The 24,864-nt window shown below is 48.9% G+C and overlaps 2 protein-coding genes across 4 annotated transcripts in view; one reads left to right on the forward strand and one right to left on the reverse strand.

Annotated features, from left to right (window-relative positions):
* Positions 1-10,576, forward strand: part of PCYT1A (phosphate cytidylyltransferase 1, choline, alpha) — a 48,624-nt gene extending 38,048 nt beyond the window's left edge. For all 3 annotated transcript variants that reach the window (XM_032264208.1, XM_032264207.1, XM_032264209.1), the window contains exons 4-9: positions 1,100-1,216; positions 1,900-2,051; positions 4,629-4,707; positions 5,175-5,317; positions 7,533-7,721; positions 8,362-10,576. In XM_032264208.1, the coding sequence (XP_032120099.1) occupies positions 1,100-1,216; positions 1,900-2,051; positions 4,629-4,707; positions 5,175-5,317; positions 7,533-7,721; positions 8,362-8,568 (887 nt within the window). In that variant the 3' untranslated portion in view covers positions 8,569-10,576. The remainder of the gene's footprint in view (positions 1-1,099; positions 1,217-1,899; positions 2,052-4,628; positions 4,708-5,174; positions 5,318-7,532; positions 7,722-8,361) is intronic.
* Positions 10,577-13,342: 2,766 nt separating this feature from the next.
* On the reverse strand, positions 13,343-23,353 carry SLC51A (solute carrier family 51 subunit alpha). The gene is made up of 7 exons (XM_032264232.1): positions 23,096-23,353; positions 22,169-22,382; positions 21,096-21,213; positions 20,034-20,052; positions 17,549-17,750; positions 14,250-14,355; positions 13,343-13,711 (listed from the first exon to the last, which is right to left on the reverse strand). The coding sequence occupies exons 1-7, from the start codon at positions 23,131-23,133 to the stop codon at positions 13,575-13,577; spliced, it is 834 nt and encodes a 277-aa protein (XP_032120123.1). The 5' UTR covers positions 23,134-23,353; the 3' UTR covers positions 13,343-13,574.
* Positions 23,354-24,864: the final 1,511 nt, after the last annotated feature.

Here is a 24,864-nt window from a genome sequence, read left to right on the forward strand (position 1 = left end):
GTCTTTCCCAAAATGACGCAGATGCTGCTACTGTTACTTTCTGGTGCTGCAGTAAAATAGCTCTTCCTTTATTCACATAAAGGAAATAAGTTACATGGACACCTTAGATTTATTATGTAAACTTTGATGAACCATTATGCTGGTTTCATTTTTAATGTTTATTTGGCTTTGGAATTAGTCTTGTACCCCAGGAAATAATTTCCTTGCTTCTAAGTTGACAGTCAGTTCTCTGTTGTTTTTTGTGCCTGAGAAGTTTGGTACAACCAGGCTAACAAAGACAGTTAGTGGAGATGATGATGTCAAAAATACCTTTATAGGCTGGGCATGGTGGCTCACACCTGTAATCCCAGCATTTTGGGAAGCCGAGACGGGACTGCTTGAGTCTAGGAGTTCAAGACCAGCCTGGCAACATTGTCTCCACAAAAAATTAAAAAATTAGCTGGGCATGGTGGTGTGCACCTGTAATCCCATCTACTTTGGGAGGCTGAGATGGGAGGATCACTTAAGGCCAGGAGGTCGAGGCTGCAGTGAGCTATGATTGCACCATGGCACTCTAGCCTGGATGACAGAGTGAGACCCAGTCCCAGAAAAAAATGAAAAGGTCTTTACTTATAGTCAAGGAAGTCTGTGATGTTGTTTTTCATAATCCCACCTACCCCCAAAATCAGGGTGAATACCCAGAGAACACCTTAAAGGAGTGTGCAGTCACGGAACAGTCACACAGTGCCATTTCCATCTGCCAAGTACAGGATATTGAATAAATGTATTTTTGTGACTGGGTGCGGTGGCTCACACCTGCAATCCCAGCACTTTGGGAGGCTGAGGTGGGCGGATCACTTGAGGCCAGGAATTCGAGACCAGGCTGGCCAATGAGGCAAAACCCCGTCTCTACTAAAGACACAAAAATTAGTCAGGTGTTATGACATGTGTCTGGAGTCCCAGCCACTCGGGAGGCTGAGCCAGGAAAACCACTTGAACCCGGGAAGTGGAGGTTGCACTGAGCCGAGATCGCACCACTGCACTCCAGCCTGGGCGACAGAGCAAGGTTCAGTCTCAAAAAGAAATGTATTTTTGTGATAAATTCTTTCACTTGTATTAGGTGAGCGGCCCGTGAGAGTTTATGCCGATGGAATATTTGACTTATTTCACTCTGGTCATGCCCGAGCTCTGATGCAAGCGAAGAACCTTTTCCCTAATACATACCTCATCGTGGGAGGTAAGAAAACATCCGATGACTTCGGGTGCTGTGCAGAAAAGATGATAGTAGCCTTTCTTTCTCTTCTGTCTTTACAACCTGAGTACATGGCTCTTGTTTTCGTTTTTAAATGAAGGATGTAGTACAGCCTCTCTCAAACACGTGACGTATGTGAGGTAATAGCAACCTAAACCTGGAGAGAGGAGCTTCAAGCTCATTGACTGTGACAGCTGACATTTATCTCACTGTTTTTAGTGGAGTTTCTGCAGTCACAGGAGCAACAGTGACTTCTGTTGTCTACTTAAAAACATTTCCTTTAGATTTCAGTTTATCATTTTGAATCAACTGGATTACAAAAGCCTGCCAAGAAAATGTTATGTGGTCCAGTCCAGTATTAATAAAACAGGAAAACATGTTTAAGAACTTAATTGATACAGACATGCACAGCAGGTTTATTTCAGAGTCAAAGATCTTGGTCCCCTGTTGCACTGTTTCTTATCCAAAGTATGAACATACTATTTAGTGAGTGTTGCTCCTGAAAGTATACACTGCGTTAGGACAGGCATTGTTGCCCAAGTTGAACTACCTTGAGAAGACTTTTCTCCAGTTGGGGAAGATGGTTGCAATCCTAAGAAGTGGGAGAAGACGGGAGTGGTTAAGCAAAGAGGATTCTGACTCACGGCTTTCTGGTGTGGTGAACTCAGTTTGCAGCGATGAGCTAACGCACAACTTCAAGGGCTTCACGGTGATGAATGAGAATGAGCGCTACGATGCAGTCCAGCACTGCCGCTATGTGGATGAGGTAGTGAGGAATGCGCCCTGGACCCTCACACCTGAGTTCCTGGCAGAACACCGGGTAAGAAACCGGGCACATGTCCCCTTCCTTGTTCCAGGACTGCCTCAACTCTCAATGCCTGTGGCACTTGGGCTAGTTTTCCACTAGCCCTATTTTACTTCTACCTTCTCGTAGGTTTCATAGGAGCTGACAGTGATACTCCAAGTGGTGGCAGTCATCCCTGACATTACACAGGGTTGGACGGTTTGCAAACACTTTTGCATTCATTCTATTCCATTTTCTCCCCACAACAGTCCTGTGATGTGGTTGTCATTTCCACTTCACATATGAATAACGAGGCCTAGAGAAACCAAGTAACCTGCTCCAAGTAACACTTAGCAGGGCCGGGAACTGAACTCTTAGTGACTTTCCCCCCACCCTTTACAGCATGCCAGTTTCCTTAGCATATCCATAGCCCCAGGCACACTCTGAAGACCTTACATTACTGGGAAACAAGGCAGATTAACATGGACTTTTCTTAAGATTCATTTCAGGGCTTTGATCTTAGGCTAGAAATTGTGTGGAATCAGAAGTTAAGGATATTTCTCACTTTTACTCAGTGAGTTATTATAAAACCCCTTTCCTCCTTTTAATTCTCCCACATTAAAGTAACAGATGTCAGCCAGGTCTGGTGGTTTATGCCTGTAATCCCAGCACTTTGGGAGGAGGCCAAGGTGGGAGTATCGCTTGAGCCCAGGAGTTCAAGACCAGCCTGGGCAACATAGCAAGACCCTGTCTCTATTTAAAAAAAGGAAAAGCCACAGGTTTCCTGTAAAAGTTGGGTATAAAAGATGAGAAGGATTTATTAGGCCGGGTTAGGGGCCCCCAAGCCTGAGGACACACAAGCATGTGGTCAGCTCCCTACAGGGGCATTGGGAATGCTGCAGGCAAACTGTTCATGGAGGCAGACAGAATAAAAGCAGCCAGAGTGCTTCTAAAGCAATACATGCATAGGCCTGAAGAGGGGATGTTTATTATGACGATTGAGGATATTGAGGATTAGGACAGACCTTTTATAATTCTCTGGCTTTTCCACATCAGCACTTAGCAGCCAGTGGCACCAAAGGTGATAAGCAAGCTTATTCTCAGCATCACAGCTGGACAACCCCAGACAGAAGTATGAGGTTAGCAGAGTTTCTAACTTCCCTTTTCTCTTTATTAGCAGTATATACTCAACTGTGAGTTTTGCTTATTCCATTCTTTTTTTTTTTTTTTTTTTTTTTGAGACAGAGTTTTGCTCTTGTTGCCCAGGCTGGAGTGCAGTGGGGTAGTCTCGGCTCACTGCAACCTCTGCCTCCGGGTTCAAGCGATTTTCCTGTCTCAGCCTCCTGAGTAGCTGGAATTACAGGTGCCCGCCACCACACCTGGCTAATTTTTTATTTTTAGTAGAGACAGGGTTTTGCCATGTTGGCCAAGGCTGGTCTGGAACTCCTGACCTCAGGTGATCCTCCCAACCTCCTACTCTTTACTTTGCTGCCTGTGGATCCCTGACAAGTTGTTCATGAGTAACTGAGATGCCAGCTGAGGATCTCTGACACAGCTCCAGTCAGCGTGCTTCACACTGCAGCAGCCTCTGGGAGTTGGTATAGTGATCTTAGTAACTGTTAGCAAAAGGCCTGTGGCCCTTTCAGGAAGGAGCACGTGAAGTTTGGCATGTCTCTGAACAACACTGAGACCCCAGAGCCATTTATCTCTTCCTGCTCTTGCAAAGGATATTAATAGTAGTAAGATCGCCTGGCGCGGTGGCTCACGCCTATAATCCCAGCACTTTGGGAGGCCGAGGTGGGCGGATCACTTGAGGTCAGGACTTCATAATCAGCCTGACCAACATGGTGAAACTTCACCTCTACTAAAAATATAAAAATTAGCTGGGTGTCATGGTACACACCTGTAACCCCAGCTACTTGGGAGGTTGAGGCAGAAGAATCAGTTGAATCTGGGAGGTGGAGGTTGCAGTGAGCCGAGATCGTGCCATTGCACTCCAGCCTGGGTGACAGAGAGAGACTCCGTCTCAAAAAAAAAAAAAAAAAGTAGTAAAATGATAGATCCTGAAAATAAAACCTCTTTTCTGGCTTTGGGTTTGTATTTCTCAGGAGTATAGACGTATCTATTCCAGCCAAAGGACTCGTGGTTGCTATTTTTATGTTCCCTCTTTTCTCCTGGACTGAGAGAAACCAGTTAAGAAAGAAGTAACCTCTTTCTCATATTTTTAGAAACCCTCATTTGACCAATCCTTCCAGACCTAGGACAGGGAGATTTCCACCTTTCCTAGGCTGCACCCATGAACAGGCTCACCAGCAAACCCTCTGGCCCTACTGACATTGCAAGGTGACGGTATACAGAGTGAGGGTAACAGTTCTGGTAGTCTAGTAGAAATAGCTAGAAAAGCAGCTGGCTAAATTCATATTATACTCCATAAATAATGAGGTCGGTGATTTATGAGTAGATTGTAGAATTTATGAGCAAAGAAAAGAGAGATACAAAGTCCACTGAAGTCTGGCGTCTGCTTATTGTTCTTTTTCTCGGCCTGAGAACATTTCCTGGGTCTTTCTGAAAGGCAGCTATCCTGGGTTTTAAATGACGTCTCCTTATTTTCAGATTGATTTTGTAGCCCACGATGACATCCCTTATTCATCTGCTGGCAGCGATGATGTCTATAAGCACATCAAGGAAGCAGGTGAGTGGGCTGATGTGATCCTCACTTCATGGAATCTCAGGGGCAGCTGCAGATGTTCAGCCATAGTGCTCCTTTACAGAGGAAAATGTGTCCGTTAGAAGTTTAACATCTTCTTTCAGGTCACGTTTTGGGTAAAAGGTAAAGATGAGCATAGCATCCATCAATTCTTCATCATCGGTTCATGACATCCAACGATTCTTGGTCTAAACATCTGCTTTTGATCTTTCAATTTCAGGAACGCTTCCTCATATTTTTCTTAATATTAGGGCTACGTAACTCTTCTTTGTCTTACCTCTAGCCTTTGATTCAGTCTTCCTTCTGTATATCAGTATCTCAGTTTCATTTAGTAATAACAGATTCTGCTTTTTGAGGAAAGGAAAGGAATGTTGCTCCCAGTTTCCATGTAGTCCTCACACCGGAGCCAACCAGAACTTCACAGTGTCTGTCTGTATGTGTTTCTGAGTTAGGCATGTTTGCTCCAACACAGAGGACAGAAGGCATCTCCACATCAGACATCATCACCCGAATTGTGCGGGACTACGATGTGTATGCGCGGCGGAACCTGCAGCGGGGCTACACAGCGAAGGAGCTCAATGTCAGCTTCATCAACGTGAGTTGCAGCCTCACCTGAGTCCCCACTCTGTAGGGTGCATACTGCCTCCCACTGCATCTTCACTGAACTGGCTTTGCAGCTGGTTCTAATGATCACCCCCAAAAGATCAGCGAATGAATCACCACTGTGTTAACTCTGCAAAGAGAAGGAAACAGCAGTTTCTGCCATGATGGCCTCGCACCAACACATTCATATAAAGCCACACAACTGACTAAATAAGGAAGAATGCACAATTTATTTTTATTATTTATTTATTTATTTTTGAGACAGAATCTTGCTCTGTTGCCCAGGCTGGAGTGCAATGGTGCGACCTTGGCTAACTGCAACCTCTGCCTCCTGGGTTCAAGTGATTCTCCTGCCTCAGCCTCCTGAGTAGCTGGGATTAACAAGCACGCACCACTATGCCCTGCTAATTTTATATTTATAGTAGAGATGGGGTTTCTCCATGTTGGTCAGGCTGGTCTCGAACTCCCAACCTCAGGTGATCCACCCACCTCGGCCTCCCAAAGTGCTGGGATTACAGGTGTGAGCCACCGCGCCCGGCAGAATGCGTAATTTATATAGTAGAGAATTTCTGTTAATAAATTTAAAACAGTGTCTCTTAAATTTCCTTTTTCTTTTTTGGTTGGATGATCTTTTGAAAATCTACTAAAAGCTATGAATCCTCTCCCCGTGTGCATAATGACACACAACATTTTGCATACAATTTCTCCACATAGACCTAAGCTTTAAATTTTGATTTATGAAAGCTTAAATTTATTTTAGTTTAATATTGCCTTTTAGAAGCTCTATATATTTTGCTGGGAACGGTGGTTCACACCTGTAATCCCAGTACTTTGGGAGGCTGAGGCGGGAGGATTGCTTGAGACCAGGAGTTTGAGACCAGCCTGGGGCAGCAATGCTAGACCCATCTCTAAACAGACAGACAGACAAAAAAACTCTCCTGGGTTCAAGTGATTCTGGTGCCTCAGGCTCCTGAATAGCTGTGATTACAGGCATGTGCCACCATGCCTGGATAATTTTTGTATTTTTTTAGTAGAGATGGGGTTTTGCCCTGTTCCCCAGGCTGGTCTCGAACTCCTGGCCTCAAGCAAGTGGCCCCCTTTGCCTCTCAAAGTGCTGGAATTACAGGCATGAGCCACTGTATCGGCCAACACTATATATTTTGTATATAAATTAGACCTCAATAAAGTTGATTTAAAAAGAAGAAAGCTGCTAACTTTAATGTCTTCTACATAACCTGTTTACCATGCTCTCTCACCTGTTCCCATCTCTGTGAATTGTGCTGTGAGAACAGATAAAATGGGCCAGGCGCAGTGGCTCACGCCTGTAATCCCAACAGTTTGGGGGGCCAAGATGGGCGGATCACCTGAGGTCAGGAGTTTGAGACCAGCCTGGCCAATGTGGTGAAACCCCCTCTCTACTAAGAATACAGAAATTATTCTTAGTTGTTGTCCCAGCTGGTTGTGCCAGCTGTGTTGTCCCAGCTGGTCCCGAGCTCCTGGCCTTAAGCATCCTCCCACGTCGGCCTGCCAAAGTGCTGGGATTACAGGCGTGAGCCACTGTGCCTGGCCAACGATACTTTTCATTTGACTAAATATTTCCTTCCCTCCACCAGAAGGCTTATACCATTTTCCTTATCTTTAGGAAAGTTGGCAAGACCAAAGAGTTTCATCATTTTGCAGATGAGTAAATGGACTTTCAAATACCGAAGAAACAAAAAGCAAAAACCACAACTCATTTAAAAATAGAATAAACCAGTGATAGAGGGGAAACATCTAGCATGATAAGCAGATTAATGAAGTAAAAGATCTAGTACTTCCTCTTTCAGTCTATTGTAATTGCTTTATTCTTGGCAGTATTCTGCAGTGATCTTTTAGCTGCCTCTGTATCTCCATTTAAAGTGAGATTTGGGTCATCCTGGACATGCTTATGTTCCAAGTCTATGTTTCGTTTGGCTGTGCGCCCGTCCGCTACTGGGTATAGCCCGTGTTTTTACTTTAGTCCCCAATGCCCACAGTATTAGAATTACCACCTTTCGTATGAGCATTCCACAGCATATATCTTAGCTGTTATTATGCTAATGATGTAGGGGAGATTAAAGCAAAGCAAAATTCTAGACTGAAAACAGTGGGCTATGTTTTTTCTTTCTCTTATGGCAGGGAAGTTTAGGATGAGTATTATTTCTCAAAATAGTTATTTCTTAATCTAGGAGAAGAAATACCACTTGCAGGAGAGGGTTGATAAAGTAAAGAAGAAAGTGAAAGATGTGGAGGAAAAGTCAAAAGAATTTGTTCAGAAGGTGGAGGAAAAAAGCATTGACCTCATTCAGAAATGGGAGGAGAAGTCCCGAGAATTCATCGGAAGTTTTCTGGAAATGTTTGGTCCAGAAGGAGCACTGGTATGTTCTTCCCACTGGATAATTTAGGGAATTCCCATGTTGTGGAGAGAATTATAGAATCATTGAGCAGAAAGGGACGTCGACATTAAGAAGTTATCTAATCTGTTCCCCGTATCTGGGCAGAACTGTGTTTCAACTGTCCCCAAAAAGGTTTCTGAAATCTTTACAGAAAGCGGTTACACATTGTCCTGATAATTTTGCCAGCTCTCTATCAGCCTTGAAATCTGGTGACAAGATAAGCAAGTAGCCTTGCCTGGCTTCTTTCTGTGGTATGATTTTACGTGGCAGGAAAGGAAAGAATAAAGAACAATAAAAAGAAAGCAGCCTCCACTCCAAGTAGCTACAGCAGGACCCCGAGGTCAGGTGGGAATTCTGTCTTGGAGGAGTAGCTGTCTTTTCAATCCAATACAGGATTGAGCAGGTGAGCCCTAGGTTAGATAACAGGAAGGATCTGTCTGTGAGGGTGTTTGGATACTAGAATAGATTATTCAGGACGAATGGGGAATTTCCCAGGGGATGATAGCAGGTGAGATCCCTTAAATATGGAGTGTAGCATAGACTACCCTAGTCCCAGATGCTTCAGGGATGATTTAGTAGGATCCACAGGTTTTTTTCTAACTCTTCCTTTTGATTTCTCCAGAAACATATGCTGAAAGAGGGGAAAGGCCGGATGCTCCAGGCCATCAGTCCAAAGCAGAGTCCCAGCAGCAGCCCTGCTCGTGAACGCTCCCCCTCCCCCTCTTTCCGATGGCCCTTCTCTGGCAAGACTTCCCCACCTTGCTCCCCAGCAAATCTCTCCAGGCGCAAGGTGGCAGCCTATGATATCAGTGAGGATGAAGAAGACTAATTTTTCCTCCCTCCTTTCCTCTCTTCTCCCCATGTCCCATTACCTTCAGAAACTCTCTGTTGAATTCCAAATTGTGACCCCAACACTAAACCTAAGGACAGCTACAAAGGAAAGACAACTGAGGCAAGAGGACCTAGGACTGGGGGAACCGAAACAGCCTATCCTCCAGGAGACCTCACTCACCCCACCAAGGAGGTGGACTGCACCCTAGAAGCCTGCTCTGCATCCATTCACCCTCCCCAGGGTATGTTCACGTTCATGCTATGTTCACGTGATCTCGACAGGGAAATTGTCATTTTTATTAATTTTTTAAATTAGTCTTTCAAATGTAGAACTAGTTTTTTGCCCCTGAGGAGTGGGCAGAAGAAGGAGGCAGTGTAATCCACAGAGGCCTTTTCTTCCTGGTCCACTATAGCATTTGCCTTCTGTTCTGAAGCAAAGTGGCTTGCCAAGTCCTTCCCGAAATGAGCCGTGCTGATGGGTAATCTGTGGAGAAATATCCTAGTTTTGATTTCCTTAAGGAAAGGCTAAAAGCCGAATTACAGTCACAAATCCCCTCAATGTGCTGCTGTCACCAGTGCCACTGTGGCTGTGGGAAGAAGGAGATCTGAGCCTCACTTTTCTTACTCCCTGAGGAGTTTCTTGTTGGACCCAATGGGGTCCATGAAGACACTGATGGGGATGGAACCAGACCCATGGCATCAACCGCAGTATTTCTGCTGTGTTCATCTTCTCAGAAAATTCTGTTGCCCAGTTCTTTGGGAGCTTTCGTCAGTCTCTTTCCTTGCCATCTACCTTTGAAGGAAGGAACACTTTTAGGGTGACTGATAAGGAGCGGAGCGGCACAATACTCAACCCTATACCGAGTCCGTTGAGAGAGTTTCCTACTGGGAGTAAGTGCCTGGCCCTGCTACTCCTATTTGAATGCTATTAATATTGCCTAGCCTTTTAGAAAGGGTACTTTGTAAATGTCTGCCATTGGAACTTGATGTTAATTCATTTTGTTCACAGCCATATTGAATATTTGGATTTGCATTGAATGTAGAAGCAAAAGCCTAAGGAAACACCTTCCTTTCTAAAGCAACAGCCTTATCATCTTGACCTCTGTCCCTCTTAAGAACATTCTTCACTGGAACCAGTGCTCCACAGAGTGTTTCTTTCCCTCTGAGAGCTGCAGCTGGCAGGGACTTCCCTCCGCCGCCCCTCCAGCAAGCCACAGAGCATACCCTCATGTGACAAGAGTGTGGTAGCTTTTCTCCCCATTTCTCACACACGCCTGGTGATTGTGGCCCCATCTCCTGCGTTAGCTTGCCCAGGGGATTCAACACTTGGATTTCAAATCGAAGAATGCTAATGGTGAACCCTTGCTGTTGAGCATGATCTAACTTTCAAAGCCTCAGCCTGCCGTCTCCTTAGCTACATGGATTCGCAGATCATCAACCACCCGTGACCCTATAGCTAGATTCAGGGGGAAATTGCTTATGTCCAGGCCCCACCCCTGTCACTCATAAATACCCCTTGTGGGGGTGAAGTGTCACTGTTTTCAGCTCCGAAAACCACATTTTCTCTTTTCTTGCCTCTCTGCTAGGACTGTGAGCATCTCATGGTCCACTCCCTGAACACTTCCTGGTAACACCTGTTCTTCCGCCTGAGGGTCAGAGGCTAGAATCATTGCCTGCACAGCAGGACTACCGAGGCTCTTAAAACTGGGATTACCCAGGCCTGATGCAGTGGCACACGCCTATAATCTCAACACTTTGGGAGGCTGAGGCTGGTGGATCACTTAAGGCCAAGAGTTTGAGACCAGCCTGACCAACGTGGTGAAACCCCATCTCTACTAAAAGTACAAAAAATTAGCTGGGCATGGTGGGACATGCCTGTAATCCCAGCTACTCCAGAGGCTGAGGCAGGAGAATCCCTTGAACCCAGTAGGCGGAGGTTGCAGTGAGCTGAGATGGCCATTGCACTCCATTCCAGCCTGGTTGACAAGGCAAGATGCTGTCTCCAATGTCTAATAGCTGGGAAAAAAAACACCACAGCCACATAGAGAAATAATTAATAAAAAATAAACTTGGATCATTCAGAAAGGCAGGAGAGGGCAAACGAAGCCTCCTGTCCTGGCGACCTATGAAAATGGCTTTTCTAACTCTTCTCACGAAGTGCAGTTCTTATGATCAAACCTGATTCGTACAAGCTTTGGCTTGGAATCCTGTCTTTGAAACAGTTGAAGTTAGTGTTTTCCTGTGTTACCTGGCTTTGTGTAGTCTCGTCTTTGAACTTTTCTGCTTCGGTCTTCTCCTTCTGGGAATTCTGCCTGCTTCTGTCTGACTTGTTCTCCCCGCTGTGGAAAGGCAGCGAAGCTGCCCAGCTTGTCCCTCAGAGCGCACATTGTGCAAGTGTATTTGGATAGACAGAGGCCCTGAATGTGGTTTTCCTCCCTCCCGGTTGGAGTCACACCTCCTGAGTTATTGTCTGGGTCCCAAATGTCTGAGCCCTCTTCCTCCGCTCTCACTGGGCTGCTGCCGGCGTGCCCTGTGCTTGGAAAGGGACCTGTAGGCTGACAGGCCTCTCAGACTGCTGGGGCCATCAAACGTACATGGCCTTGGGAGACTCCTTTCCCCTTTTGCTGAGCTCCTACCCCCTCAGTCTAATAGTTTGGACTGAAAGCTGTTCATTTGGCTGAAAGCTAAAAACTTTTATGGTGTGGCATATTAGATACTTCGGGAAACATGTTCTGAGGTGCTGGACAGGCGTGGGTAGCGGTGGACTGCTGCATCATGTGATCATCTTTGCCCACCTGAATGAGGTTAGAGGTCTGTACACCACAAGGCCTGTGATCTAACTCTTCAGATATCAGTGTTTGAGGCTGTGGAGCCGTTTCCCCGAATCCCGTACCAGAAAGCAGTCAACATGGAGGGGCCAAATGTGGCCGAGATGACAGAGCCAGAAAAGCTGGCCGTAGAGCCACAGCAGAAGGCCAGGGCCAGAGCCTGGCAGCTAGAGCTGAGGAGGTGCCAGCGCTGCCTCTGCCTGAAGGTGGGCTGGACAGAAAGCTTGCTCTTTTCTCATGCTGGGCTCAGAAGCACTGAGGGAGGGAGGTTGAAACTTCAGAGGCCTAGAAATGGACCGTTTGTACTGCTGCAGCTATCTGACAGCTAGAGCCAGAGACCAGTATTTTGCTGAGGCTTGGGTAAGAAAGTTAGGGATGTGAGGAGGTGAAAATCCTGAAGAAGAGAAAACACGTGAGGGAGTTGAGAAAACTTTTGTCACTTTCTGATCGCTGACAAGTCCGGATTTTTTTCGAGGCTGCACAGCTGGTCAGATTATCTCTAGATACCTTTCCACCATGGTTCACAGGGCTTTGTTCTTCCTGGATTATCTTGACTATGGGTAGCTTATTTTCAAGGCTCATTGCCTTTTTAATCCTGTTCCAGATCACTTATCCAAAATCTTTCCAAATCAATTCTATTTTGCTGCTTCTCTTTAATTCTCTGAAAGCCATAGCTTCTAGATTTTCTATCAGCATGCATTCTCACCAGAAGTTGAACCAATACAGGTAGAAAAAGAAAGCTCCCTTAATGTTTTTAACTAATGCTATTTTTTTAAGCTTACCAATATAAGTATTTTTAAAGGTTATATTTTTCAAAGTCATAACAATGATTATTCTTGTTTTCTCTCATAGTATAGATTGTCATGGAATAAAGAGTGGTGCCTAGCTTCTATTTTTCCAAGTAAAGAAGTAGAACATGTTATTGGGATTATACCATTTAATGTTAATTTTCTTGAAAGCTTTTTGTCTGCCGAAGTTTTATGTTAGCGCTTGGACTGAGGTAGAGAACAGAAGCGGGGTTAGCGTTGGGATGACTTGGATTGTCTTCCTGTAGGTTTGAAGTGGGCCTTCCCGCCTTTTGAGGAAAAAGCTGTTTTGAACACATATCCTGGATTAGTTGGGTTGTTTTGTATTGAGGATCCCAAAAAAGACAAGAGTCTTGGAAAGGACTACTCACTTCGTCGTCAATGTCCACCCATCACCAGTGTGAGCCCACAGGGAAGAGCTCCTCAGCTGGGGCTCAGTCTGTACTTTTCCTGTCCATTATTAATTTGTTCTGAGTTATTTGGATTTTGTTATTTAGCCAAATAAAGGCAATGTGGTTTTACCTGACGTTCCATTTCCTGTGTTGTGACCTGTGTGTGGCACATGTTGTGGATTTGGGACTTTTACTTGGCCTCTCAGTACCTTTGCTTCTGCATACTCATTCTCTCCTCGGAAATCAAGCCCATGCCCACAGTATCAGGAGATTCCTTTTGTAGCTTGTCACCGAAGACTCAAAAGCCAGTGTGCCACAAAGCAAGGCTGACCCGCACCCCCAGGCCTCGTGTGGTTGGTGCCCTGGTGACACGTCTGTAAGGGAAGGAGCACCTTCCATCTGTTCTCCAGAGGCCTGGCTTCTTCAAGACTTTGGGCAGGTGCTATTTTGCGTAACCAAGTTCTGTTCTTATACCAGTAACAGTACTTCCTCTTTCCATCTGCTTCGGAAAGCTCAGTAAGCTTTCCTTTATTTTTTTCCAGAGACCGGGCCTCCCTGTGTCCCCCAGGCTGCAGTATGTGGCACAACCATCGCTCACTACAGCCTCAACCTCCTGGGCGTAAGCGATCCTCCCACCTTAGCCTCCCAAAGTGCTGGGATAGCAGGCATGAGCCAGCACACCCAGCCAGCAATATACAACCCTGAAGGACCCATAGTGACATGGACAGAGGCCGTGTGCCCAGTTACACATTTTCAGGCTTCATCTTGTTTATTACAAAACTTAAAACACCTTCCCCAGGCAAGATCCAAAACAGTTTTATCCCACACAGTGTTCACCTTCATCTGTCGTGTCACATGGAGTCTGCCGGCCTGTGCTGACAATGGAAATGCTTCCCCATTTGGTCAAGGTTGAGGGACAGTAAGGAAGTCTTTATTCTAATGAGTACAGCATCTCGTTCACTGCCCAGGCCATCCACCTTAGGCCTTGAGGGTCAAGTCCAGGTCTGGAGAAGGGAAAGCTTCATACCCAGCCCTGCGGTCTTTCCTCCGGTAGTACGTCCGTGTCAGCACAGTCATTAGAAAAGTCTCCAGTATGAGGAGGTGGCAGTTCATCACTGCAGTGTGGGGCGAAATAGAACGTAGGTTGCACTGAGTTATAGAGGTGGTATTTTACCAGCAGCCCCGGCATATGAGTTGAGCAACACTTTCTCCGATTTATCCCCAAATTAGGACTTAGGGATACAAAATTATCATAAATAACATAGCAGGTTACCGGTAGAGCCAGAACCAGAACTTGGCTGTCTAATTCTGTGATCTGAGGCTAGCATTAAAGTCCATTTCTTATGTGTGTTCAATCAACATGGGCTTCTGTTTTTCAGCCACACCCATTCCTCTCCCTGAGGCTGACGGTTGAACCGGTGGCTTTCTGGGCTGGCACTCTGGGCTGTCCCCAAGCTGTGGGGTTTCACTTCTCTTCTGTGTGATCAGAGAGGTCATAGTTTCCTTAAAGCCTTTGTTGGGATTTCCTGGAGATCCCTTCTGAACATTCTGAGCAGAAGTCAGTTGCCCTAATGTCTGTCTGAGGCCCTTTCTTTCCCGACTCTTCCCTACCTCATCCATCCCACGATGGGATAGGGGCCTCCATGTGCTCACCTTGAGACCTGATTTTAGAGGAAAAGGGAGGTGAACAAGCAATCTGTCCGCCATTGGCCAAGACTGAGAAAATGGAGGGCTGCAGGGCAGTCAGGATGAGGAGAACCTGTGGGGCACCAGAGAGAGGCATGGGTGGGTGGGGTCCTGCCCCACGGCACAGAGCCCAGCCGGCCCACCGCTGGGCCTTCCCTTCCACTGGGCAGATTCCACCCACCGTCAGATCTGTGCAGTTGCAGAGGGTTGAGACTCTCACTTCATTAAAAATCTGTGGGATTTTCATTTCTAGGCAAATGACATTCTCATTTTCTTTTTTTTGAGACAGAGTCTTGATCTGTTGCCAGGCTAGCGGGCAGTGGTGTGATCTCGGCTCACTGCAACCTCCGCTTCCTGGGTTCAAGCGATTCTCCTGCCTCAGCCTCCCGAGTAGCTGGGACTACAGGCGTACACTACCACACTAGGCTAACTTTTGTATTTTTATTAGAGAAAGCATTTCACCATGTTGGCCAAGCTGATTTTGATCTCTTGACCTCGTGATCTGCGCACCTCAGCCTCCCAAAGGGCTGAGATTACAGGCATGAGCCACTGCGCCCGGGCCTCTACCCAATATTTTAGAATTTCTGACAAGATTTAAGAACTGATGAAGGGGTTCATTTTTAACTCCTGTCCCAGCCGTGGCTACCAATGAGCACTTAATGGATAAAAAAAGGTGGGGTGATTAGAGAAGAGTTATTTCATCCAGCTCAAGTGCCTGAGGTCTCTGCTCCTAGAATACTGGACAACTAACCATTCAAGTGCCCTTTGAAAAGTCTCTGCCATGCCAGGGACTGAGAGGAGTGGGCAACGGGGAATTCGTGTTGAATGGGTACCAGGTTTCAGCAGGGGAAATTTCAGAAGTTCTGGGCATGGATGGAGGTAATGGTTGTGCAACAGTGCGAATGTACTTAATGCCACAGAACGTTACACTTCAAAATCATTGGGCTGGAAACAGTGGCTCACACCTGTAATCCCAGCACTTTGGGAGGCCGAGGCAGGCAGATCACAAGGTCAAGAAATTGAGACCATCCTGGCCAACATGGTAAAACCCCGTCTCTACTAAAAATACAAAAATTAGCCACACGTGGTGGCACATGCCTGTAATCCCAGCTACTCGGGAGGCTGAGGCAGGAGAATCACTTGAACCCCAGAGTCGGAGGTTGCAATGAACTGAGATCTCGCTATTGCACTCCAGCCTGGCAACAGAGCGAGACTCTGTCTCAAAAAAAAAAAAAAAAAAAAAAAAATCATTAAGAGGGCAAATTTTATCAGTATTTCACCACAATAAAGAAAGAAGGAGAGTGAGGAGAAGAAGATCCAGAGGCCCTGGAAGCCCTCCGAGTACACTGTGGAGAAGCATCGCTTCTTCAAGGCCAGTGGGGCTTGTCCACGCTCTCCACATTAGCCTTGGGCAGGCTCGGCAATCACAGGGTTTTTATCCTTCAACCTGGTCTTAAGTACTTCTGGGACTCAGAACCTTGCTGCCCCTTCAGTCTCTGACTCATTCCAGGGACTTCTCTCTGTTCCCACAGCCCCTTCCATTCTACCTACTATGTGCCTGGACATTCACAGTTGGGAGGCATGTACGTAGGTGGAAGGAGGTAGGTGAAATCACTGTTAACTGTAGGCCAGTCACTGCGCCTTGGGAGTAGAAGACCAGCAAGGAGACAGGATGGAGAAAGGAGAACAGGACTGGGTCACAGGTCACTGCATTTGGAGGATTAGAGAGAGAATGCCGCCCACAGAAAGTGGGCAGACATGCCTCTGAGAATTTTCAGAAGCGGCGTGAAGACAAAGAGGCAGGGAACTGAGAAGACAGAGTGTGGAGGAGTCGGACACACCTGGGTATGGATTCTAGCCTTATCCCTTACGTGCCTTTGAGCAAGGACATCTCTGGGTCTGTTTCTTCCTTTGTAAAATGGGAATAATAATGAGTTCCAGGATTGTGAAAATTTAAGTGTAGTGTACGAAATGCCTAGCACATGGTGTAGGTAGTCTATAGCGGTCGCTGGAGACTGCTGCTGGTGTTGATGGATTACAGAGTTTTAGGAAGTCACAGGTAGAAAAGGAAAGCGAGAAGCAAGGGTAGACAAATGTAATGTTTGTTAACATACGTGTCATAGGTTAAATTGTGTCCCCCAAAAAGCTGTGCTGAAGTCCTGAGCCCTCGTACTTTGACCGTATTTAAGAACAGTTTGTTACAGATGTAATTAGTTAAGATGAGGCCATAATGGAATACTGTGGCTCTCAATCCAATTTGACTCGTGTCCTAAAAATAGACAAGATGGTGGGCATTGTGGCTCACGGCTGTCATCCCAGCACTTCGGGAGGCCAAGGCAGGCAGATCACCTGAGGTCAGGAGTTTAGACCAGCCTGGCCAGCATGGCAAAACCTGTCTCTACTAAAAATACAAAATTAGCTGGGCGTGGTGGTGCACACCTGTAGTCCCAGCTACATGGGAGGCTGAGGCGGGAGAATCGCTTAACCTGAGATGGCGCCACTGCACTCCAGCCTGGGTGACGGAGCAAGACTCCATCTCAAAAATAATAATAATAATAATAATAGAAGATGCGCAGAAACACAGGCAAGAATATCATGTGATGGAGGCAGAAACTGGAGTGACGCAGATGCTGCTCAAGGATCGCCCAGGACTGCCGGCAAGCCCAGAAACTAGGGAGGCCAGGGTGGAAGGGTGGAGAGCCCTCGGGGTGCAGAAGGAGCGTGACACAATGCGACAATACATATCTGGTTGTTGTTGTTGTTGTTTTGAGATGGAGTTTTGCTCCTGTTGCCCAGGCTGCAGTGCAATGGCATGATCTCAGCTTACTGCAACCTCTGCCTCCTGGGTTCAATCAGTTCTCCTGCCTCAGCCTCCCGAGTAGCTGGGACTACAGGTGTGCACCACCACACCTGGCTACTTTTGTATTTTTGCAGAGACGGGGTTTCTCCATGTTGGTCAGGCTGGTCTCAAACTCCTGACCTCAGGAGATCCGCCCACCTCAGCCTCCCAGAGTGCTGGGCTTACATGTCTGTTGCTTTACGCCATCTGGTTTGTGGTATTTTGCCATGGCAGCCCTGGGAAACAATTGCAGCACAGAAAGACGGAAAGTGGGAAGCACAGCAATCATTTTCGAATCTCATGAGAGACCCGAGGCTTAGGAAAAAGATTCCCAGGCCCACTTGGAGCCTTGATTGGTCTTGCCCCCTAACCCCAATCACTTGTAGCTCTGTTATTAAACATCTTTTCTCTCCCAGGGTATCGTTACCTGGAACAGAGCAAACTTGGCTCCAATGTTCTGCTCACCCAGGTGTAGCTTGGCTTGACGGAAGAGGATGCCCAGGGTCCAGAGGGCCAACAGCGTGGACACGCCGAGGAAGGTGTTGATCCAGAGAGCTGTGCTCTCCTCAGAAATCTGGTGACAGGCGAGAAGGTAGCCAGTGAGGCAGGCAGGCAGGCACTCTCTCTCTCTTTAAGAGATGGTGTAGGCCGGGTGCGGTGGCTCACGCCTGTAATCCCAACACTTTGGGAGGCCGAGGCGAGTGGATCACGAGGTCAAGAGATCGAGACCATCCTGGTCAACATGGTGAAACCCCGTCTCTACTAAAAATACAAAAAATTAGCTGGGCAGGTGGCGTGTGCCTGTAATCCCAGCTACTCAGGAGGCTGAGGCAGGAGAATTGCCTGAACCCAGGAGGCGGAGGTTGCAGTGAGCTGAGATCGCGCCATTGCACTCCAGCCTGGGTAACAAGAGCGAAACTCCGTCTCAAAAAAAAAAAATAAATAAATAAAAATAAAAATAAAATAAAATAATAAACACCTTAAATTTATTTTCTTATAGTTTTAGAGGTTAGAAGTTCAAGATCAAGGTGTCAGCAGGTTTGGTTTCTCCTGAGGCCTTGTTCCTCCACTTGCAGACAACCACCTTTCTCCCTTCCTCCCTCTCTTCCTCCCTCCCTCCCTCCCTCCCTTCCTTCCTCCCTCCCTCCCTTCCTCCTTTTCTTTCTCCTTTCCTTCCTCCCTCCCTCCCTCCTTCCCTCCCTTCATTCCTTCCCTTTCTTTTCTTTTTTTTTTTGATGGCGTTTCACTCTTGTTGCCCAGACTGGAGTGCAGTGGCCTGATCTCATATCACTGCAACTTCCATCTCCCGGGTTTTAGCGATTCTCCTGCCTCAGCCTCCTGAGTAGCTGGGACTACAGGCACCTGCCACCATACCCGGCAAATTTTTCTATTTTTAGTAGAGATGGGGTTTCACCGTGTTGGCCAGGCTGGTCTCGAACTCCTGACCTCAAGGGATCCGCCCGCCTCAGCCTCCCAAAGTGCTGGGATCACAGGTGCAAGCCACAGCAGCCGGCTGACAGCCACTCTCTACTGTGTCCTCACACGGCCTTTTCTCTGTGTGTGAAAATCTCTAGTGTCTCTCTTTTCTAATTATTCTATAATGAATATGTATTTTATAACAAAAATAAACTTTTTTTTTTTAGAGAAAAACATTTTTCCAAATATACAATGATGTGAAAATTTTATTTTAATGTCATGCTTACAAAAACAGAACATAAAATTATAGGACTAGTATGATCTACAAATGTTAAATAAAAGCACAGGGAAAGGTTCGGGCACAGTGGCTCATGCTTGTAATCCCAGCACTTTGGGAGGCTGAGGCAGGCAGATCACTTGAGGCCAAGAGTTTGAGACCAGCCTGGTCAACATGGTGAAACCCCGTCTCTAGCAAAAATACAAAATTAGCTGGGTGTGGTGGCGTGCGCCTGTAATCCCATCTACTTGAGAGGCTGAGGCAGGAGAATGCTTGAACTTGGGAGGCAGAGGTTGCAGTGAGCTGAGATTGCGCCATTGCACTCCAGCCTGGGCAAAAGAGCGAGACTCAGTATCAAAAAAAAGAAGCACAGAAAAAGGAAATTACACTAAGATACTTGCAGTGCCTGTCTCTGGGTGTGATTGTAGATGATTTTTTTTTTCTTTTTACTGCTATATATCTATTTTTTATTAAACCTGAATGATTTTTATAATAAAAATGTGTAATTAAAAAAAATTCAGACAATAGGCAAAGTCCAGATAGGAAAAAGCCAAAATTAATGCAGATGGTTTCCTAAAACCAATATTCCGTGGTTTGGCAAGGGTTGGCAAGGGTGGCCGTTGCCAGAGCCTCCCTAACCCCCAGCGAGTCCTCATCAGCCCTCAGAGTGTAAAAACTGCCCTTTCACAAGCCATAAACCCACAGCCTTTCCCAGTCTTCATTTCCCTAACTGCTCCCTGCCCCTTGGAAATCTCCATTCCAGGTGATGTCCCCGTGAGGTTACGTCCTCCAGCCACGTCGGGGCTATCTGTGTCCACAGAGCTGTTTACTAGCTCAGTGTGGACTTTCCATGGAGGCAGGGACTTTGTCAAGCTTGTGCTCTGTTCTCAGATGACTGGAGCAGTAACTGCTGTGCAACTGTTGGTTTAATGAAAGATATAACCCTGTGGTAATTCCCGTCATCACCCCCATTTTATAGACTTTTTCAGGAAACTAGGCTCAGAGAATGAAGCACCTTGCCCATGGTCACACAGCCTGGAAGGAAGCTCGGGTTCACGACGCTAAGCCCACACGATTCTTCTGCACCGCACACAGTGACTCTAGGTGTGTGTACGTGTGGATACGGGAGAGGTGATCAAAGGCAACCGTAGGAGAACCGTTCCCTCTCGGAGATGAGGCGGGCAGATTCTCTCACGCGAATGCTGTCGCAGTGTCTTACATCTCTTGCCTTTGGTGCTCTAATCAGGAAAGGACAAGCTCCTTAGCACCCGCAGCCCGGTACTGGGCTTTCCATCAAACTCTTTATCTTCTTAGAAGGTGGCCTCTTCTTTCCTGGTTGAACCCAATTTCCCCAAAAGTGCATCTGAATGGATACTATGGGACAGAAGTATTCCACGGCGAGGGGATTTTTGGAAATGCATCAAAGTTAAATATGATTCCTGCAGAGCATACAATTTTTTTGAGACAGAGTCTCGCTCTGTTGCCAGGCTGGAGTGCAGTGGGGTGATCTCGGCTCATTGCAACCTCTGACTCCCAGGTTCAAGCGATTCTCCTGCCTCAGCCTCCCGAGTAGCTGGGATTACAGGTGTCCACCACCACACACAGCTAATTTTTGTATTTTTAGTAGAGACAGGGTTTCACCATGTTGGCCAGGCTGGTCTTGAACTCTTGATCTCAAATGATCCACCCGCCTCAGCCTCCCAAAGTGCTGGGATTACAGGCATGAGCCACCGCGCCCCGCCACATCCCTGCTTTTAAGGCTCTTCCTCTGCAGTCCGTCCTGATTACTGATTAACGGTCATGAAGCACTACTTTCATCCGGCCTCTCCCGGCCTCTCCCAATCTCAGAGCCCTCGCCAGCTCCTTCCCTCTGCAGGATAAAGTACAGCCTGGGGCACCCGCCGACTCCTCTGCTCAGCTTCCCCGCCCTGGAGGGCCCACTGCCCAAATCCCACCCACTCTGCCTGCAGCTTGCCGGACCAGCAGGCTTAGAATGGCGTCTCTGTTTTGAACAGCCTTGGGGGTTCTGTTTGCACATTTTGTAGCAAAGCAATGTGAACCCGTTTTCGTTGTGTACGGAAGGGTTTCTCAACCTGAGCACTATTGACCCTTCGGCCTGAATCATCTTTTGTGGGGAGCGGTCCTGTGCACTGTAGGAAGTTTAGCAGCTCTCCTGGCCTCTGCCCACAAGGTACCTTCCAGCATGGCAATGGAAACCCTCTCCAGAGACTGGCAAATGTTCCCTCGGTGAGAGCTGCTGTGTGAGCGAGGCTTGTGCCACCAGCTGCACTCTGAACAGGTTCCTGGAACTGCTGTAGCAGCCACGTACTGGCACTGACCACGGCGTGGCCACCAGGCACGTCTGGACGCCCTGGCCATGGGCATTCGCACTGGTTCATCTGAAAGCGAAGCCATACAGTCCAAGGACGTGCCGTGTCTGCGTGTGAATGCATACTGACGCGTCCTGCTGCCTGGGAAACGCATTCAGCACACTGTAGAGACGCAGCCTTTGATCCGGCGTGTCAGAGGTGGTCAGCATGCACAGGGAACCCACAGTGTGCAGGCCGGAGCCGCGCTTTCTCTAAGCATTCCAGGCCTTGGTCCCCAGTGTTTCATGCCCAGGGAGTACGTGGAGCCCCACCCTATGCCTTTCACTTTTTCTTTTTTTTTTTTTTGAGATGGAGTCTCACTCACTCTGTCACCCAGGCTGGAGTGCACTGGCGCGATCTCAGCCCACTGCAACCTCCGCCTCCCAGGTTGAAGCGATTCTCCTGCCTCAGCCTCCCAAGTAGCTGGGACTACAGGCATAGGCCACCACACTAGCCCAACTCTTGTATTTTTAGTAGAGACGGGGTTTCACCATGTTGGACAGGCTGGTCTCAAACTCCTGACCTCAGGTGATCCTCCAGCCTCAGCCTCCCAAAATTGCTGGGATTACAGGCGTGAGCCACCGAGCCTGGCCAAGAACAAGGGTTTTTCAGAAAGGCTGCGTCGTAAAACAGATAGAACTGGGTCCACCTGTGTGGAGCACATCACTCACAACAACCTCCCCTCTAGAATGATACAGGCCCTTCTCCGGGGAGGATGCTGTGCAGGCCTCCAGGAGACCCTATGGTGCTCGGACCACTTGGGTGCCATCTTGGGTCCCTAGATGACTCGGGTCAGAAAAAGCACCCCAGGTCGCATATTCCCCAGTTTGAATGAGCTTTGAGGCCGGCTTGCGGAGGCCCAGCAGGATGGCTGCTCTCCGGAGCTGGGCTCTCATGCTACCATTTTGGCCACTGACTCCTTGAGAAGGTTCCCTTCTCCAAGGCCTTAGCCACCTTGTTAAGGTGACGGACACGCGGCCAGTTATTCTGTGCAGGTGGACCAGCTCAGGGCCGCCTCTCCCCAGCTTCGCTCGGCCGGCCTGGCTCCCCTTTGGGTCATGTGTCTCTTGCTCTCAGTTCCCTCTAGGGAGGGTCCCCACTCACCTCTCAGGATCTGGGCTGCGGTGGGAGGGTGAGAGAAGCAGGCGGCGGGGATGCCGTAATTAGTCTTCAGCACCTCCAGAAGATCTGCCGTGTATCTGGTGAGAGACCAGCCTGTGTTCAGAGCCATGGGGGGCGGGGGGCGTGGGAGTTCTGCACACTGGACCCTCAGAGACTCCCGGAACCATGGGGGGCGGGGGGAGTTCTGCACATATGGACCCTCAGACAGTCCTGGAACCATGCGGGGTGGGGGTGGGGGCTGCACACTGGACCCTCAGAGACTCCCAAGTGCGGGGACTTTGTCCATTTCCCCTCAGGGCCCTTTTTGTTCTGCGTGTGTGTGTGTGTGTGTGTGTGTGTGTGTGTGTGTGTGTGTGTCACCCTGGCTGACTGTTTACGTTTTTAGTAGAGACAGAATTTCGCCATGTTGCTTGGGCACTGGTCTCCAACTCTTGGACTCCCGCCTCAGCCTCCCAAAGCGCTGAGATCACAGGAGCCTCATGGCCCTTTTCTTAGAGGGAGAGGAGAATTGGCCCAGGCTGGGGAGTAAGACAAGCTGCCACCCGGCCAGGGCTGTGCTGGCTGCATGCCTGGAGAGCCCACCCAGGGCTGTCTCCACTCTGATCAGGCAGCAGTCCAGGGGCCGGCCAGAGAAGGGGTGGGTCCTGGGGAGCGCGGCCTGGCTGCCCCCACCTGTGGGGTCCTCCTCACACTGGGGGCAAGGCTCACAAGGGCCCAAACCCACACTGTCCCTGAGGACCTCGGGGCAGCGGTGCTCAGCCCTGCCCCACTATGCCTGGCCCTCACTCACCGCGGGTCAAGCTGTATCTGGGTCCTGCCCGGCTCCATCGCTGCTTTCTCTCCAGCGCTCCCCGGGGCACTGAGGGGCAGGAAGGGCCTCGCGTGGGGGCCTTGCCGGGCGGGTTGAGGGCAGGTGCAGTTCCAGGGCCTTCCCGGCTGCTGGGACTTTCTGTCTCACAGTTCACCCTGGAGGAATTTGATCCTCTTGCTGGCAGAGCTCCCGTGTGGCTCCTCCCACCGCTGGGACAAGCGCCCCGCCCTGCCCATCCTGGGGAGTCGACCCTGCCCTTCAAGGAGCCTTCTGGGGTGGGGTGGACGCACCGGGAAACTCCTGCCTGGGGTGGGTGGAGACGAAGCCCTGGCTCCTCACTGAGGAACCTGCTGGAACCCAGGCCCGGGACTCCGCGGGGGGGGACTTAGGCCTGAGGCCTCACGTGGGAAGGAGGACAGGTTGGAGCAGCCAGATGAGGTGTGGGTCTCCCAAAGCCCGCTCATCACCTCTTGATGCCAGGCTTAGCCCACCCGCCACTGGGCCTGAAGATGCGCCCCAGGAGGAGGGTGCACCCGAGGGTCTGAGTTGCTGGCAGGCCCTGAAGCCCTCCGAGTCATGTGCTTACAGCCCATCGTGCTGGTTGACAGCTTCTCTTTTCTCTCTGTCCAAAGAGATGGAAATCTCTTTGAAGCCACACACAGCGTCTTGCACTGCGGCACCGTGGTCCTCTCGGTTCCTGGCGTGGAGCCTGGCACACACGAAGTGTTCCTTAGGATTTGCTTGCGTAATTGACAAAAGCATAAACTCAGAGCAGCAGGCAGTCTGTTAGCACGTCTGCTGTGCCAGACATGCAGTGTGGGCCTTGGCTTATTTAAACGTTACGACTGCTTTACGGGGGAAGCAGTATCCTTATTCCCATTTTACAGATAAGGAAGCTGAGGTCCAGAGAGGTTAAGAAACCAGGTTAGAGAGCCACGGGGGTGTGGAGAGCAGCCAGAGAGGCCTGGGGGAGGGGCTTCGTTGCGCACGGTGGAGGTTGTAGGTAGGGAGAAGAGGGTCCAGGAGAGGGTGCAGAGGGTCAGTTCCGGGAAGGCAGAGGGGCTCCCTGCCCTGGGCTGCTGGGCCCTACGAGCAGAGAAAGCATCCCTGATGGCATACGCAGAGGAGCCCCGCTCCTGTCCCAGACCCCTCAAAGCCTCTCCCAAGAGCCAAGCTGGGTCCCGTCCAGTTTCACCCTCCTCCTAAAAAGTCCAGCTCTTGGCAGAGGACAACGTTGTGATGCAGGCATCTCAGCGGCCCAGCTGCCTCCTAAGGTGGAGGTCAGGGGAGGAAGAGGCAGGTAAGGACCCTGACCCCCAGAGGGTCAATGGCCTCAGCCCCACCCTGACAAAGACACAGACTGACTCAGCGTCCTCCCACCATTTCCGCAGGAATGCTCCCTGGTCATTCACCCCTAGCCCGCTGACAGGCCTTGGGTTTAATTGCCCAAAACCCTGAACTTTGGACTTCCCAGAGCCGACAACAGGGTCCTGAGGATGTTCCTAGAAACTTCGGACACAGTGGGGAAGGGGGACGGGGAGGGTAGAAGGGCGGGAGGGACTCGGAGGGGCAGTGGTTGGGCCGAGAAGCTGACCTTCCTTAGTGTGAGGGTCAGTTTCGCAGCTGGGCAGCAGAGACTGGGAGACCCCAGGAGAGACCAGCAGGGTGTCAGTGAGGGGAGGGGCTTCCACCCCACCCAGGGTCCCCGAGGGGCTGTGTTCTGTGCAGTGTGGCCAGGAATCCGGCCA

Source organism: Sapajus apella, unplaced genomic scaffold, assembly GCF_009761245.1.
Source record: "Sapajus apella isolate SASKATOON/1434 unplaced genomic scaffold, GSC_monkey_1.0 scaffold143, whole genome shotgun sequence".
NCBI classification, from domain to species: Eukaryota; Metazoa; Chordata; class Mammalia; order Primates; family Cebidae; genus Sapajus; species Sapajus apella.

Bases quoted from the DNA above. Each gene is read 5' to 3' on its own strand.
- SLC51A (XM_032264232.1), bottom strand. From the start codon at position 23,133: ATGGAGCCGGGCAGGACCCAGATACAGCTTGACCCGCG. The intron at 21,214-22,168 runs TAACTGGCCGCG...CTTCGCTTTCAG, and splicing joins GCTGGTCCACCTGCACAGAA to ATGAACCAGTGCGAATGCCC. The intron at 13,712-14,249 runs GTGAGCACATGG...CCCACACTGCAG, and splicing joins CTCTAAAATCAGGTCTCAAG to TGATGAACTGCCACCTCCTC.